The 16,573-nt window shown below is 38.6% G+C and overlaps 1 protein-coding gene across 1 annotated transcript in view; it reads right to left on the bottom strand.

The window, feature by feature from the left end:
• The window catches only part of LOC124378249, a 33,513-nt gene that overhangs the window by 15,731 nt on the left and 1,209 nt on the right, over window positions 1-16,573 (bottom strand). Inside the window, exons 6-40 of the mRNA XM_046837821.1 lie at window positions 16,351-16,563; window positions 15,951-16,121; window positions 15,649-15,786; window positions 15,515-15,564; window positions 15,156-15,288; window positions 14,952-15,034; window positions 14,695-14,821; window positions 14,171-14,361; window positions 13,892-13,982; window positions 13,614-13,713; window positions 13,359-13,531; window positions 12,954-13,109; window positions 12,122-12,255; window positions 11,866-11,999; window positions 10,736-10,830; window positions 8,387-10,603; window positions 6,335-8,121; window positions 6,165-6,249; window positions 5,890-6,036; window positions 5,588-5,796; window positions 5,384-5,487; window positions 5,101-5,219; window positions 4,745-4,921; window positions 4,423-4,628; window positions 4,210-4,310; window positions 3,866-3,984; window positions 3,616-3,741; window positions 3,328-3,521; window positions 3,114-3,208; window positions 2,844-2,974; window positions 2,532-2,656; window positions 2,224-2,341; window positions 1,871-2,083; window positions 1,311-1,481; window positions 535-672 (exon numbers count right to left, since the gene is read on the bottom strand). Of these exons, the coding sequence (XP_046693777.1) occupies window positions 535-672; window positions 1,311-1,481; window positions 1,871-2,083; window positions 2,224-2,341; window positions 2,532-2,656; window positions 2,844-2,974; window positions 3,114-3,208; window positions 3,328-3,521; window positions 3,616-3,741; window positions 3,866-3,984; window positions 4,210-4,310; window positions 4,423-4,628; window positions 4,745-4,921; window positions 5,101-5,219; window positions 5,384-5,487; window positions 5,588-5,796; window positions 5,890-6,036; window positions 6,165-6,249; window positions 6,335-8,121; window positions 8,387-10,603; window positions 10,736-10,830; window positions 11,866-11,999; window positions 12,122-12,255; window positions 12,954-13,109; window positions 13,359-13,531; window positions 13,614-13,713; window positions 13,892-13,982; window positions 14,171-14,361; window positions 14,695-14,821; window positions 14,952-15,034; window positions 15,156-15,288; window positions 15,515-15,564; window positions 15,649-15,786; window positions 15,951-16,121; window positions 16,351-16,563 (8,571 nt within the window). The remainder of the gene's footprint in view (window positions 1-534; window positions 673-1,310; window positions 1,482-1,870; window positions 2,084-2,223; window positions 2,342-2,531; window positions 2,657-2,843; window positions 2,975-3,113; window positions 3,209-3,327; window positions 3,522-3,615; window positions 3,742-3,865; window positions 3,985-4,209; window positions 4,311-4,422; window positions 4,629-4,744; window positions 4,922-5,100; window positions 5,220-5,383; window positions 5,488-5,587; window positions 5,797-5,889; window positions 6,037-6,164; window positions 6,250-6,334; window positions 8,122-8,386; window positions 10,604-10,735; window positions 10,831-11,865; window positions 12,000-12,121; window positions 12,256-12,953; window positions 13,110-13,358; window positions 13,532-13,613; window positions 13,714-13,891; window positions 13,983-14,170; window positions 14,362-14,694; window positions 14,822-14,951; window positions 15,035-15,155; window positions 15,289-15,514; window positions 15,565-15,648; window positions 15,787-15,950; window positions 16,122-16,350; window positions 16,564-16,573) is intronic.

The raw sequence follows: 16,573 nt of genomic DNA on the forward strand, positions 1-16,573 counted from the left end.
TGTCAATACCGTCGAACACGTGAAACGCTTTTCTAAACAGATGCCGTGGAGGAACTCCATCTTCTGTTGAAAGCAAGAGATGCTGCTTTTAAATCTCAACCGCTGACTCTTCTACTGCTCACAGTTCACTTTCAGGCTCAACAATGGACGTCCATTCAGCATTTCGCAGAGTGCATGCACGCAAGGCAGCAGGTCCGGACGGCATACAGGGACGTGTTCTAAGAGGATGTGCTGGACAACTGGCACAGGTCTTTACTGACATTTTCAACCTGTCACTGGCCCAAGCCACGGTTCCTACATGCATTAAGACTACAACCATCATACCATTTCTATGTTCTATTGTGAAAAAAATGTGGGTTTATGAGATTTGCAAATCATTGTAATAAATCTGTTTATATGTACATTTCACATAGTGTCCCACGGGTTTTGGAATTGGGATTGTATATTAAGACATCCTAAGTATTACAGAAGCAGTTTATATGTTCCACCATTTAAATTCCTTTCTACAGTAGTAAACTGTGTTGATTATTTTACCTGTTCTTGACTCCAGCTCTTGTTATTAATGAATGAAACATCAACAAAGCTCACAGATGTCAAAAGAACAACTGGGATATACATAGCCAATGCATCTGGGACATTTTCTATCACTTTTGTCTGATCTACAGTGATGATCTGGAAAAAATGTCGAAATAAATAAATGTAAATACAATCACACATAAAGTAACAACATACATACAATGATTAGTTAATTATATGTATATATTTGTATACCTTTTTTTGTGGTTTCCCTCATTGAAACTTAACTGATTAAACTGCTTTAACTAAACAAATATGAATGAGCATTCAACTGAATGTTTCAGCTGGCAACACTTTATTTATCATTATTATTTATCATTAAATGATAGATTGAGTAGCTTCACATTTCTTGCCAAACCATATGAGAAGACATGGTTTCTCTATCAACATCCTATGGTCATGGTGAAGATGTTTCTTAGTTTCAGAAGGGTCAAATGGCATACATAAGGAAAAGAAACAACTAGGTAGATAGAAAACTGAAACCAGAAAAATATTTTTATGAAACTTCCAATGCATTATTAAAACCTATACAATAGCGGTGAACCATCATCTTCAAAGAAGGAATGTGCAATAAAATCTTGAATGATCATGATCACAAGTATAAGATCACAAACATTTGGTGAAATCAAATTGTACATAATAATTACACCATTGTTATAATAGTGAATGTTTTATTATAATAAAATTTGACACATTGTAGCATATATGCCTATGTATATGTGAGATGTGTATACCTGCTGGACATATGCTTCTTGTAGAATGACTGGAGCTGACAAAATGTTATTGATGAATTTTTGATTCTGGGATAAAGACAAAAGCTGAGAAGATGGGATGCTGGAGATGGTTGCAGAGGGAACTCCTTCAATTAGTGTGCCCAGAGACAACAGAGAGGATGAACCGCTAATCTGTTAACCAAAAAAAATAGCCAATCAGACAAAAAATTGGGCTGAAGGTCACCCTTTCTCTTTTATAATTATGCTATATTTACATTACAAAGCAGTTGCAGCTGTCTTTAAAAATGTTCTCACATTTTAGGGGGTTAAAATTAAACTTGATAAATAACTCTGTTAATTGGTCATCTATGTAGATCTGCAACATTTGCATTTATTAAGAGAGACAATGTTATTTGCATCTGGAATCTGTCAAATATCAAAAAACTAATTTTGATACCTACATTCAAAGTACTTCTGAATTACAAGAAGATAAAAACAACCTGATTCCTGACAGGAAGACACTCTCAACATTATAGAATAATATTTATTTTTGTGTTAGGTAGTGAGTGGTGTGCACTTACATCAAAGCCTGCACTAATGATGCTCTGGATGAGGGCATTTGCTTGTCCCTGGTCCCAGCCATTGATGTTACCGAGCACAGGCAGAGCATTGCTTATCGCACTGTAGGGGGCGGAGCTTATCTGACCAACAGTTAGTCCACCACTCTGGCTGCCAAGCAACTGAATTGTAGGTCCAGACACAGTAGAAAACTTCTCCACAAGTGTGGCTGTGATCTGAATGAAAATGAGTATGTGTAACTTGTGATAAACATTGAATATTCATAATGTATGTTGACCTACTAATTTATTTATATATTCAAATGGTAAAAATCTGTTTTCATAATTGGGACTGGAAATGAAAATTGACTCTTTACCTCTGGATTAGTTTTACTGCAAAATTTGTTGATATTTGTTAGAATGGTCTGAGTATCTTCAACTCCAAAAGGAACAAACACAGAGCCAGGAGCATTACAGATAAGTGCACCTGGTAATCTGCACACACACTTTATTTTGTTAATATTTTGTTTTGTAACACAACCCTGGCTTGTCACACTACCAAATCTTTAAACAGTTTTGAAAAGAAAAAAAAAAATGTAAGCAATAATAATTAGCCAGTAAAGATTAAATTATGGACTTTGAAATTTACATTTCAGCATTTTGTAGTGTATGCATAATGCTTTACCTGAGGGGGTTAAAGTTGGAATTCTGAATGTATAATTGAGTTGTGTAATATTCTGTGACATTGACTGCAATTTTTGAATTGTTAAACAATTGAAGATTTTCTGAATTCTCCACGAACAATCCGAGCTACAGAACGAAATACAAAAAACACACAATCAATATATTGTGAGATAATTGTTTGTTTTCTTTTTCATACTATATATATATATATATATATATATATATATATATATATATATATATATATATATATATATATATAAGATAGTTGATAGTGCTTTCAGACATCTTTTTGTTTGTGTGTGTTTGCTACCATGTCTCCTGATAGGAATGATTGAAGATCAGTGAGGGTGATGAAGGTGATGAAGAATCCGATATTATCGACAAACCAGGCAGTGGAGTTCAGAAGAGGATCTGAAGAGTTATAGCAGCGAGGGCTGCCATCTGCAAATTACACATAAACATAGTTTTGCTGAGACACACATATTGTACATACACATGTACCGGAAACAAAAGTGAAGTACATTTAATCAGAGAGAAAGAGAGAGGGATAGAAAACTGGAAGAAAAGAGTTTATACTTACTGCCGCTGCTTAAATACTCTTTAATAGAGCTGTACACATCAGCTGGGGTGAAATCAGCTGCAGCAAAGGTGTAGTTGTAACCTAGGATGGACACCCTGCTCACAAACACACATATAGAGGAAATGTTTTACTAGGGATACTTGTTTTTTAAGCCAACAAAGGTCTGTGTTTGTGCTGAGAACCCTGTGTAATGCTGAATGCAACAAAGACTCACAGTTTCCTGTATGACAGACAAGAGGCACCACTGAGCTGGGTGGAGCTGATGAGCTGAGAGCTGAGGTAGGGCAGGTAGTGAAGCAGTGTGACATTAAACCACTGTTCTACATCAGCCTGAGATGAGGCACTAAGTGCACGAGGCCACACACACTCTAATGTTCGGCTGGCCAGAGCTGAGGACAAAACAGGCTCCTGTAAAGAGATACAGGGATTACTCTATCTGTTAATATAACAAAAAAGTAAGCAACATGCATGGGCAACAGCAAAAGTGAAATGAAGAAAATACCATCTCCAGGTACTGAGTGGTTCTGTTGTAATTGTTAAGTAGTGTGCAGAGTTCAGAACCATTAATCACTGGGTTTGTGCTTTTCAGATACTCGCTGAGTTCTTCCGTTGAGATGGAGCTCAAAATCTAGAGGACACAGAGGAGGGACACCACACTCATTACAGAGGAAGGAGTGGTTAACTTACTGTTTACTACGAAAACTGTTATTGAGCGTTTCACTGATGTGAACAGTGTTCGAGAGCAGAAGTACCTCTGCCTGTCGATCAGCCGGAATAAGGGACAGGAAATCATTTAGGTCAGGGAATCCAAAACTGAGGAACAACTGTTTCAGGAACATGTAGAAGCTCCCACTGCCATAGCAGCTCAAGCCTGTTAGGCAACAGAGGGCACTAATGAAAATGTCTGTGGTGTATTCAGATTGATGATATCAGTGAATGTTGAACATTCCTTTGACCGAACTCATCATCAGTCAGTCAAATCAACTTATCACCCTCTACATACAGCATAATACAAAATACACACAAAAGTACACACCTACACACACACACACACACACACACACACACACACACACACACACACACACACACACACCTTGGCTGGACTGGTACTTCAGATAGTCTTGTATGTAACTGAAGATAGTGTTGGACTGTGTTACAGAGAGGTTACTGTACACATTATTAAGGCCTTTCACTCTGTAAACACACCAATAGAAATAGACAAATTACAAATGAAAAGAAAAAAAAAATGAATTAAATTGAAAGTAAAAATATTAGATTTCTGAGTTCATGTCGAGGAGAAGCTCACATCTCTCTGTAGGAGTTACAGCTGATGTTCATGGGGATGATCGACAGGGTGCTTGGACCAGTCACAGGAAGGAAGATGGAAAGGTAAGTCTGGAACCACAGTGCAAAGTCCTTCGAGCTGAAACTTTGGAAGTGAGGCGCCAGATTCATTAACGTTATGTTCAGAATGGTGTCTGATGTTGCTGAAGGAATGCTAGTCATGTTCATCTGCAAACACACATCAGCATCCATTAAAAGTCTGCAAATACTTGGACTGCATACATTCGTATGCACAGAATAAATGTCTTTTATTTTACAAGAAAATAGGCTACAGAGATCCTCACTTGTATTGCAATCTGGCTGAAGGCTGTGAAGAAGCTGACAAGTTGATTCAGATCTAAAGATGTGATCATACGGCCAAACACCTCTCTAAACACAGAGTCATTTCCCAACACTCCTGCATCTGGCTGCAAAATGAACTCAGCTTTCTGCTCACTGGACAGTAAACCGAACACTGCAACCTGCAGGACAAAACATTCATGTCAGACATTCTGTTCACAACAGGTCTACAAGGAAAACAAGCAACACTGGTACAGCAGCTATATGTTCTCTCAGCCAAAACCCAAAGACCAACTGTTCCTACTACACTCTTGTGAACACAAACGAAACAAGTAATTGCTGCAATTGTGATGTTACTCACACTGGAGAAATTAGCATTTAGAATTTGGAGCTCCTTTAAGGTGGCATAATTGCTGAAATTGCCAAGGTTCTTTTCAAACCAGTCATTGCTGCCAGAAGTGCTGGAAACACAGCCAGGATCTAAAAGGATCAGAGATCATTGGATTAATGAATCAAATTATTCTTAATTGTCTTATATATTTTCATCTAGGTAAACCATCGTTTTAAACTATTCAGACTAAAACAAGTCACAGACTGCCACGTGTCTGTTTCAGGTTTCTAAACATATAAAGGAGACTATGTACCTGGCAAGTCAACTCTTGACAGGAAGGGAAAGATGAATGAAGTAAAGACCCACTGCTTCTGTTTCTTTGTCATAAGTGATTCCTGACTACCGAGAGCCTCCACCCTAATTTGAATGGAACAGATTAGATTTTCACATGAACTACATCATCTTCATGTCTTAAATAACACATCTGGAGTTTCTAAATTCCAGTGACCATACTTACACAATTTGGTATGTCTCACAGCTGAAGTTTTTGGAACTGAGGTTGAACAGAAAGTCTGTGGACACTGATGACAAAAACAGTCTAAACCTTACAAGAAACCAAATCCTGACAAAAGTGACATTCTTTATTTGTGCTATGGTAAAGTCCTTAATTATAACTTCCCCAATGGCATCAAGTATATTTGGATCAGCATTGGCACGGCTGAGGGTCTACAAGAAAGAACATACAATACACATATCCAAATACATTAATATTATAAGTATTAAAATTATACTTTAGTGCTGCCCAGATTTCATTCATACCATATTGGAAATCCGGTCCAAGGCTTCATCCAATGGTCCTGTGAATTTGTAAAAAAACAGTTTCCAAACTTCTTCTGGGTACTTAATACTGCCTTCCATTTCACATATTAGCAGTTTGGCTAGTTCATCAGTGGACAAAATGGTAACCTTGAAACACAAGAACATAAAACATTAAAAGTTTTAATGTAGATAAATGACTACAAAACTATTATTTGTACAGGGCTGAATTCAGAAAATATTTGTATAATTTTGCTTGTAGTCAATCGATGGCTTACCGAAGAACAGGCATAGTAAGTGATGCTAATGTTGCAAAGTAGTGCAGAAATATTTCCATCCAAATGTGTACTCTCAAATGTTTGACTGTGGAAATAAATAAATAACATGAAAATTATTTATTCTGTCACTACTTTTTAAATGACACTTTCTTTTATTAACCACAACTCACCTGTCAACATTTTGACATGGGTTCACAGTAATGTTGACAAAGTTTTCAAATAAAGTGGTGGCTTTTATATTTAAAATGGTAGAAGCAGTGGTGCTGATAATGGCATTTTCAGTAAAAGCTGTGTTTTCAGCAGAAATGGTTGTAAGCAGGGCATTGCTAGTGGTAGATATGCTGACATTCGTTCCAGCAGCAGTGCTTATTTTAAAGCTTGCAGTAGTGGAAGCATTGGTTGTAAGGGGGGCATTACTAGTGGCAGACATATTGTTATTGGTTCCAGCAGAAGTGCTAATTTCAAAGCTTGCACTGGGAGAAGGAGTGTTTGTAAGGGGAGCATTACTAGTGGCAGACATATTGTTATTGGTTCCAGGAGAAATGTTGGTTTCAAAGCTTGTCGAGGAAAAATCAGGAACTGGAAGAAGGTCATTGCTAGTGGAAGATTTGTTCAAATTTGGTCCAATAGAAGTGCTGATTTCAAAGCTTGTCATGGGGGAAGCACTAGTGATAAGGGTATTGCTGGTGCCAGAATTGCTTTGAAAAGAAGAGGTGATTTCCATATTTGCAGTGGTCGAAGCATTGACAGTATAGAAGGGATTGCTGGTGGCAGTGGTATTGACATTTGTTCCAGCAGAAGTGCTGATTTCAAAGCTGTTAATAGTGGAAGCAGTGGTTGTAAGGGGGGCATTGCTAGTGGCAGACATGTTGTTATTAGTTTCAGGAGGAGTGTTGGTTTCAATGCTTGTCAAGGGGGAAGCAGTAGTTGTAAGAAGAGCATTGCTAGTTGTAGACATGTTGACATTTGTTCCAGATGAAGTGCTGATTTCAAAGGATGCACTGGGGAAAGGAGTGGTTGTACGGAGGGCATTGCTAGTGGTGGACATATTGACATTTGTTCCAGCAGAAGTGCTGATTTCAAAGCTTGTAGAAGTGGAAGCAGTGGTGGTAAGGAGTGCATTGTTAGGGGCAGACATGTTGTTATTAGTTTCAGGAGAAGTGTTGGTTTCAATGCTTGTCAAGGGGGAAGCAGTAGTTGTAAGAAGAGCATTGCTAGTTGTAGACATGTTGACATTTGTTACAGCTGAAGTGCTGATTTCAAAGGATGCACTGGGGAAAGGAGTGGTTGTACGGAGGGCATTGATAGTGGTGGACATGTTGACATTTGTTCCAGCAGAAGTGCTGATTTCAAAGCTTGTAGTAGTGGAAGCAGTGGTGGTAAGGAGTGCATTGCTAGTGGCAGACATGTTGTTATTAGTTTCAGGAGAAGTGTTGTTTTCAATGCTTGTCAAGGTGGAAGCAGTAGTTGTAAGAAGAGCATTGCTTGTTGTAGACATGTTAACATTTGCTCCGATAGAATTGCTGATATCAAAGGTAGTCATGGTGGAAGCACTAGTAATAAGGGATATGTTAGCAGTTGTCATGTTGACACTGGTGCCAGAATTGTTTTGAAAAGAAGAGGTGATTTCCATATTTGCAGTGGTCGAAGCATTGGCAGTATAGAAGGGATTGCTAGTGGCAGTGGTATTGACATTTGTTCCAGCAGAAGTGCTGATTTCAAAGCTGTTAATAGTGGAAGCAGTGGTGTTAAGCAGGGCATTGCTAGTGGCAGACATGTTGTTATTAGTTTCAGGAGAAGTGTTGGTTTCAATGCTTGTCAAGGGGGAAGCAGTAGTTGTAAGAAGAGCATTGCTAGTTGTAGACATGTTGACATTTGTTACAGCTGAAGTGCTGATTTCAAAGGATGCACTGGGGAAAGGAGTGGTTGTACGGAGGGCATTGCTAGTGGTGGACATGTTGACATTTGTTCCAGAAGTGCTGATTTCAAAGCTGTTAATAGTGGAAGCAGTGGTTGTAAGCAGGGCATTGCTAGTGGCAGACATGTTGTTATTAGTTTCAGGAGAGTGTTGGTTTCAATGCTTGTCAAGGGGAAGCAGTAGTTGTAAGAAGAGCATTGCTAGTTGTAGACATGTTGACATTTGTTACAGCTGAAGTGCTGATTTCAAAGGATGCACTGGGGAAAGGAGTGGTTGTACGGAGGGCATTGCTAGTGGTGGACATGTTGACATTTGTTCCAGCAGAAGTGCTGATTTCAAAGCTTTTAGTAGTTGAAGCAGTGGTGGTAAGGAGTGCATTGCTAGTGGCAGACATGTTGTTATTAGTTTCAGGAGAAGTGTTGGTTTCAATGTTTGTCAAGGGGGAAGCAGTAGTTGTAAGAAGAGCATTGCTAGTTGTAGACATGTTGACATTTGTTACAGCTGAAGTGCTAATTTCAAAGGATGCACTGGGGAAAGGAGTGGTTGTACGGAGGGCATTGATAGTGGTGGACATGTTGACATTTGTTCCAGCAGAAGTGCTGATTTCAAAGCTTGTAGTAGTGGAAGCAGTGGTGGTAAGGAGTGCATTGCTAGTGGCAGACATGTTGTTATTAGTTTCAGGAGAAGTATTGTTTTTAATGCTTGTCAAGGGGGAAGCAGTAGTTGTAAGAAAAGCATTGCTAGTAGTAGACATGTTAACATTTGCTCCGATAGAATTGCTGATATCAAAGGTAGTCATGGTGGAAGCACTAGTAATAAGGGATATGTTAGCAGTTGTCATGTTGACACTGGTGCCAGAATTGTTTTGAAAAGAAGAGGTGATTTCCATATTTGCAGTGGTCGAAGCATTGGCAGTATAGAAGGGATTGCTAGTGGCAGTGGTATTGACATTTGTTCCAGCAGAAGTGCTGATTTCAAAGCTTGTAATAGTGGGAGCAGTGGTTGTAAGGGGGGCTTTGCTAGTGGCAGACATGTTGTTATTAGTTTCAGGAGAAGTGTTGGTTTCAATGCTTGTCAAGGGGGAAGCAGTAGTTGTAAGAAGAGCATTGCTAGTTGTAGACATGTTGACATTTGTTACAGCTGAAGTGCTGATTTCAAAGGATGCACTGGGGAAAGGAGTGGTTGTACGGAGGGCATTGCTAGTGGTGGACATGTTGACATTTGTTCCAGCAGAAGTGCTGATTTCAAAGCTTGTATTAGTGGAAGCAGTGGTGTTAAGCAGGGCATTGCTAGTGGCAGACATGTTGTTATTAGTTTTAGGAGAAGTGTTGGTTTCAATGCTTGGCAAGGGGGAAGCAGTAGTTGTAAGAAGGTCATTACTGATTGTAGACATGTTGATATGTGCTCCAATAGATTTGCTAATATCAAAGCTAGTCATGGGGGAAGCACTAGTGATAAGGGAATTGTTAGCAGTTGTCATGTTGACACTAGTGCCAGAATTGTTTTGAAAAGAAGCGGTGATTTCAATATTTTTAGTGGCAGAAGCATTGGCAGTATAGAAGGCATTGCTAGTGGCAGTGACATTTGTTCCAGCTGAAGTGCTGATTTCAAAGCTTGTAGTAATTGAAGCAGTGGTTGTCAGGGGGGCATTGCTAGTGGCAGACATATTGTCATTGGTGCCAGTGTTGGTTTCAAAGCTTGTCAAAGGAAAAGCGGTAATTGTTAGAAGGTCATTGCTAGTGGAAGATTTGTTAACATTTGCTCCATTAGAAGTGCTAATTTCAAAGCTTGTCATGGGGGAGGTACTAGTGATAAGGGCATTGCTGATGGTTGTCATGTTGACAATGGTGCCAGAATTGTTTGGGAAAGAAGTGGTGATTTCAATATTTGCAGTGAGAGAAGCATTGGTAGTATAGAAGGCATTGCTAGTGGCAGTGATATTGACATTTGTTTCGGCAGAGGTGCCAATTTCAAAGCTTGCACTAGTGGAAGGATTTGTTGTAAGGAGGAAATTACTAGTGGCAGACATGTCAGCATTTTTTTCAGCAATAGTGCTCATTTCAATGCTTGTCACGAGGGAAGCATTAGCTGTAAGAAGAGCATTGCTAGTTGTAGACATGTTGACATGTGCTCCAATAGAAGTGCTCATTTCAAAGCCAGTCATGGGGGTATTAGAAGGGGCGGTTGTGTCGGCCGTTGTTCCAACAGTGGAAATGTCTTTGAAACTTGTAACAGGGGAAGCATTGGTGCTGAGAATGGCATTTGTATCTGTAGATGTGTTGATAATTGTTGTCATTGTGTTGACACTGGATATGGTAGTGTCAATAGATGTCATGGAACTTGTAGTGATGACTGTGGAATAATTATTGCTCTTTGAGTTGATAATGCCAAGATTCAGCATATTTAATTCAGATGGGATCTGTTGTGATACCCAAGACTGAACTGCTGAAGAATTCTCAAACAGTTTTAAATCTGCCACATTTAACCCCATTAGAGACTGTACAGTTTTGACATTCAGGGCCTAACAAAAACACAAAAGAGGATTTTCTCAGTTAATTAACTCAGTTAATAAACTTGTTATATATCTCAATGTATATTCCTTTCTGCTTTATAGAAAAGAAGTAAAGTAAATATTTTTTGTTTGTATTCATACATAAAGAACAGCCAGGTTCAGTCCAATGAATGTTGTAATGTCCATGCTGATGTTATGAGTTGAAAGGTCCTGTATGTCCTCCACAGAAGCTCCGCCTAGACACACACACACAAATGTATATATGTGTGTGTGTGTATGTATGTATGTATAAACATTATGACTAGTGAAGTAAATAACATTGATTATCTCTTTATCATGGCACCTGCCAGTGGGTGGGATATACATCTGGATCCGATCAGGAATAACATTATAACCACCTATGTAATATTGTGTTGGCCCCCCTTTTGCTGCAAAAACAGCCATGACCCATCAAGATATGCACTCCACTAGACCCCTTAAGTTGTGCGGTGCTCCTAGCACCAAGATGTTAGCAGCAGATCCTTTAAGAACTGTTGTGAGGTGGGGCCTACATACATAGGACTTGTTTGTCCAGCACAGCCCAATGCTCAAGATGCTCAATTGGATTGAGGACAAAATGTTCACTTGCTGCCTAATATATCCCATGCTCTAACTGGTGCAATGATGAAGAGATAATAATGTTATTGAATTTACTTGTCAGTGGTCATAATGTTATGCCTGATAGGAGTATTAGTGAACATTTTTCGCCAAGACTCATCGATGCACGTGAGGAGCAAAGGCTGGCCTACTGCAACAGACCAGCTACTGCAGCTCAAATTGCTAAAGAAGTTAATGCTCTAACGATTACGACTGTTTTGACAACAAAAGGGAACCGATATAATATTAGGCAGGTGGTTATAATGGTATACCTGATCAGTGACAATAAAGTTTTACCTGGTTGTGTATAACTAAGTGCATCAATCTACAAATTACCAAAACATAACAAAACAATTATAAAATAATGGAAATGCAATCTGTATTGCATTATGAGATTATAGTAAAGTCAGTGATAATTATTATTTGTAAGTTCAACCTGTCTGGCATCAACAATGATGTTGAATGTACATTCGTGATTTTATGAGCATGTAAATTCAGACATTGTGGAAATGTTAAATGATTGGGTGGTGGGATGATAGCATGTATGAGCAGGAGTGAAGTTCATTTCATGTAAATATTAATTGTCTGGAGAGAGAATATCAAACAATTATACATTTAGTTAGTGGTTGTTTTACCTAGATAAGGTATCAAGAGTCGGTAATATGTTGTGGCATTGCTGCGAAAATTGCTAAATGAAGATTTGGCAATGATGAACAGAGCAGATTTTTGTTGGATTGAACATGAAGTCAGATCTGGAGGCAAGACCATCCTGCATAGAGAAAAAAGGAAACATCATGAACACTACAGTACTCAAATCATTCTTAAATCTCTTTTTTTTTGCTTTTCTGTGTTTATGTATGTATGAACATGTTTGTGTTACTTACTACTTACATTAGACTTTCAGCAGTGATATTTTCAAGTACATTGATGTCTAATGTACAGATGTTAGAACCAATGACATTTAATTCAGCACTTCCCAGAGAGTGATTATCCATGCTCAGATATTTCATGATGATTGCTTTACTCTAGAAAAAAAAACACAAACAATATTCAGGTAGCAAGCACATAATTGTCTGAGCATTAGATATGTTAAGACCCTTAACCCTCAAGTGCTCAGTTGTATAAATTAGATAATTGTAAGTTGCTCTGGAATAGGCATTTGCCAAATGTCATAAATGTAATTGTGTTTCTCTTTTCTCTTTCTCTCACAGACGCTCTTTCTTTCACTCTATACCAAATCAAAGATGCTCTCTCTTCTTCGCTATATAGGTTCAAACATGACCTAGCTCTCTTTTTCTCTCTACATAGGATCACAGATGTTTTCTCTTCCCCTCTATATAGGGTCACAGATGGTTTTACTTTCACTCTATAAAGGATCACAGATGTTTTCTCTTCCCCTCTATATAGGGTCACAGATGGTTTTACTTTCACTCTATAAAGGATCACAGATCTTCCTCTATATTGGGTCTCTCTCTTCCTCTCTGTCTTGCTCTCGTTCTCTGATGGATTAGAGATTCTCTCTGTTTCTCTGATTAAAGGATTGCAGGTGCTCATGATTTCTCTCTTCCCATCTCTCTCAGAGGAGAGGAATGTGGCATTAAGATAAATAATAAATAAATGGCAAAAAAATACTTTAAAGGTCTCTCTCTCTCTCTCTCTCTCTCTCTCTGTTTCTCATAAACATTTAAACTTACACTCACACACTTTTACATCCATCCATTACCTTTTCTGGTTCCCAGCTTCCATCATTTGAGTCCAGTAAAGAGGACAGCGTATCAATTATAGTAATGTTCCATTTGCTAATAGCATCAATAGATGCTACCCGAGACGTGGAACCTAGTAGTTGCAGCACATCATCATTAAGGCCTGATGGATAAATCTAGATATGCAAAAATTTAAAAAAATTTTATTATACCACCTGGCACACAATATCCAAAAGTTTATTTGGGTAAATCCAACATTCACACAAAGTCTGACTTTGAACTTATAACCCAAAACAAACCTTGATTGAGAGATTATTCATTTTGCAAACATATAGCATGCAAGAATCATATTTAAACACACACTGCAAAAAATAACAGAATACTATGGTAGAAAAGCACAAACAACCTTGTATTTCTCATAATACCTGGTTTAACTTGTTCAGAATGACATTCTGGAGGCTGGTGTCCACCACTTTCTCAGTAATGGCTGCCAGGTTGTCCTGTAGGACATCGATGTCCAGATACAGATCAAACAGCGTGGAGTTAAAGCCGTAAGGAAACGATGTATCTGCAATTGTTGCTGCTGTGATCTTGCTCACTGTTAGACACAGAAGGTTTAGAGTTACTCAGTAATGGACAGAATCTAAAACCTGTCCATGTACCTTAATGTGTACCATTACCTGTAGTGCTTTCTGAGTTGCATTCTGTAAAGAATGCACTTAGTTTCTTTATTGGGAGCTTCTGCTTCCTCAGGACTGAAAGAACTTTCCTTTTTACATTCTATAAACAATGCACACATACACACACACACACACACACACACACACACACACACACACACACACACACACACACACACACAAACACACAAACACACATTCAATTAGTCCAGATAGTATAACACTGGGTTAATAAATCAATCAAAATCATAAATGCAAAGCTGAACATGTTTACATACAAAGCTAAGCTTGTTGCAGAGGTCTGATTTGAAATAAACAGCCAGCATGCCGAGTTGTTCCACGGTCTGCTCATTCCATGTTGATGGATTACTGATTAAATAAAAATAATGTCAAAGATATAATACTAATAATATAATACAAATACAAACACACATTATTTATTTTGTTTCATGACCTTTTTAGGCTTTTCAATTTAAATGTTAAAATGTGATTTTTCTTTTCTACAACTCTACCACATATAAAAGATATGTGCTAATGCACAAGATGTTCTGTCTTACCCATAAGTAGTGTTTCCACTGAGCAGCAGTGACTGTATAGCAGTGATCTGAGAATCAGAAAGATCTTCACAGTTCTTTAGTTTCTCCAAAATGAGAGGGTCAGAGTTCTGAATGTAGGAGAATTCCAGTGTGCAGGCCATATTCCCAAGAACATCCACCTGATCCCCGGTCAGGCTCACACCAGATATACCCTACAGCATCACAAACCATAAAGTAGTGTCACACAGAATCTCTAAAAATGGGGGACTTGTGAGGAATCCAATATTTTGTTTCAAAATACTTGTCTTTTATATGAACTTGAACATTTTTTCTAATAAATTAACCCGATTATATGTTCTTGATAGATCACAAAACACTTATGGAAGGGAATTTGCTGATTGCAATAGATGAATATTTCAACACTGGAAGTTCACGAGACACAAATCGAATGTAACATTTGGTGCAATTTAGTGATAGGTTTTCCAAGATTTAATTGCTAAGAATGAATGTGTTGGGCTGTAAACATGTTACTGTGTATGTATTACCAGGCAGTCCTTTGCATTGTTGAACAGGTTGGTCATTTTGTCAAGGACAGGAGAAACAACATAGAAATCTGCTTTGCCCAGGGCACTGAAATATGACTGGCAGTTCACCTTCGGTATCTTCTCATAGCTACAACACACGGATAGCAAACAACCCACAATCTTAATTTCAGACACATGAAACCATCAAGTGGGAATGCAGGAGACATGTGTATTATCTTTTATAGTCAGTATTTTGTGTGTGTGAAAGTGTTCCACACCTGTAGTACAGTAGCAGGTCAGAGGGGACATCAGTAAAGTTAACAAATGGATCTTGTTTTACGTAGTTGTACATGCAGATCAGCTGAAACACAGAATGCATTGTGATTGTGTAGTTTCTCGTTTACTAGTCAAGGTTTGGGTCCACATGCTGTCTCTGTCTCAGGCTTTGTGCAGAATGTGAAAGAATATCAGAGTGTATCTACCTGAGCCTCTTCCAGGACAACCTTGTCTCTGTCTGCACGTGGTCTACAGGCTTTCACTAGATCTTTGGCTTTTTGTATTGGCAGAGTCTGAACTGAACCACAGGAGAATCCCTGCAGTACTGATGGTGACAGACTGTGGGGAGAAACACCCACACACACACACACACACACACACACACACACACACAGAGTCAAACACAGACACACACTCAATGACTAGTTTATTGACCAAATTGCAATCTTAGCAAGTCAGGTTGTGTGTGAGTGTCTGTGTGTTTGTGTGTGTGTGTGTGTGTGAGAGAGAGAGAGAGAGAGAGAGAGAGAGAGAGAGAGAGAGATTCTGTGTGTTTCTAACTCACTCTTCTGGATTATCACTGGCACTTGCCACTGCACCAAACAGCATCATAGCCTGGTAGGAATGAAAGACAAATCATTGCATTTATGGGAATACCAGTATAAAAAAGTGATTTACAAAGTGGGTCTGTTCAGTTACCTGTTCATGACTCCAGCTTTTGTTATTGATGAGTGAAATTTCCACAGAGCTCAGTGATGTCAATAGAACAAGCGGAATATACATCACCAGTGCATCTGGAACATTCTGTATCACTTCAGTTTGGTCTACAGAGATTACCTGGAAAAAAAGTGTTGGAGCAGACTTCAACATCAACAAACTATTGATTCCATACAATTACAAAGCTGTATAGGAGACAGTCACAGAAATGTACATAACAGTAATGTGTTTGTGTGTATGCATGCGTGTATGTGTGTGTGTGCTTGTGTAAAAAGAGTGTATACCTTTTGGACAAATGTCTCTTGCAGAATAACTGGTGCTGATAAAATGTTATTGATGAACGTTACATTTTGTGATAAAGACATAATCTGAGAAGATGGGAGGATGGAGATGGTTGCAGAAGGAACACCACCAATAAGTGTTCCCAGTGACAAGACTGAGGAGGCACTGTCGATCTGTGAGATAATACATAAAAGAAATCATTCTGATATTTCCACATGAACGCAACAAGAGAATGTTTAAATTACAGGACTTTGAGAAATAGCGTGTAATTAGTTAATATATCAAAAGGAAATACAATTTTGTTCTTCACAGGTTGATTTTGTGAAATAGCTTCAACTTGATGTGATTTCATTTCCAGCAGCATAGACTGTCATTCCTGACAATTTTGCAATGTACACTCACATTAAAGCCTGAACTAATGATGCTCTGGATGAGGGCATTCAATTGGCCCTGGTCCCAGCCACTGATGATACTGAGTGTAGACAGTGTAGTGTTTAACACATTGGAGGGGGCAGAGTTTATCTGGCCCACAGTCAGGCCCACGCACTGGCTACCCAACTTTTGGATGGCATCTGTTGTTATATTGGGGAACTTTGCTACCAGCACCGCTGTAACCTGAAAAGAG

This window comes from Silurus meridionalis, chromosome 24 (genome assembly GCF_014805685.1).
Source record: "Silurus meridionalis isolate SWU-2019-XX chromosome 24, ASM1480568v1, whole genome shotgun sequence".
Classification (NCBI taxonomy): domain Eukaryota; kingdom Metazoa; phylum Chordata; class Actinopteri; order Siluriformes; family Siluridae; genus Silurus; species Silurus meridionalis.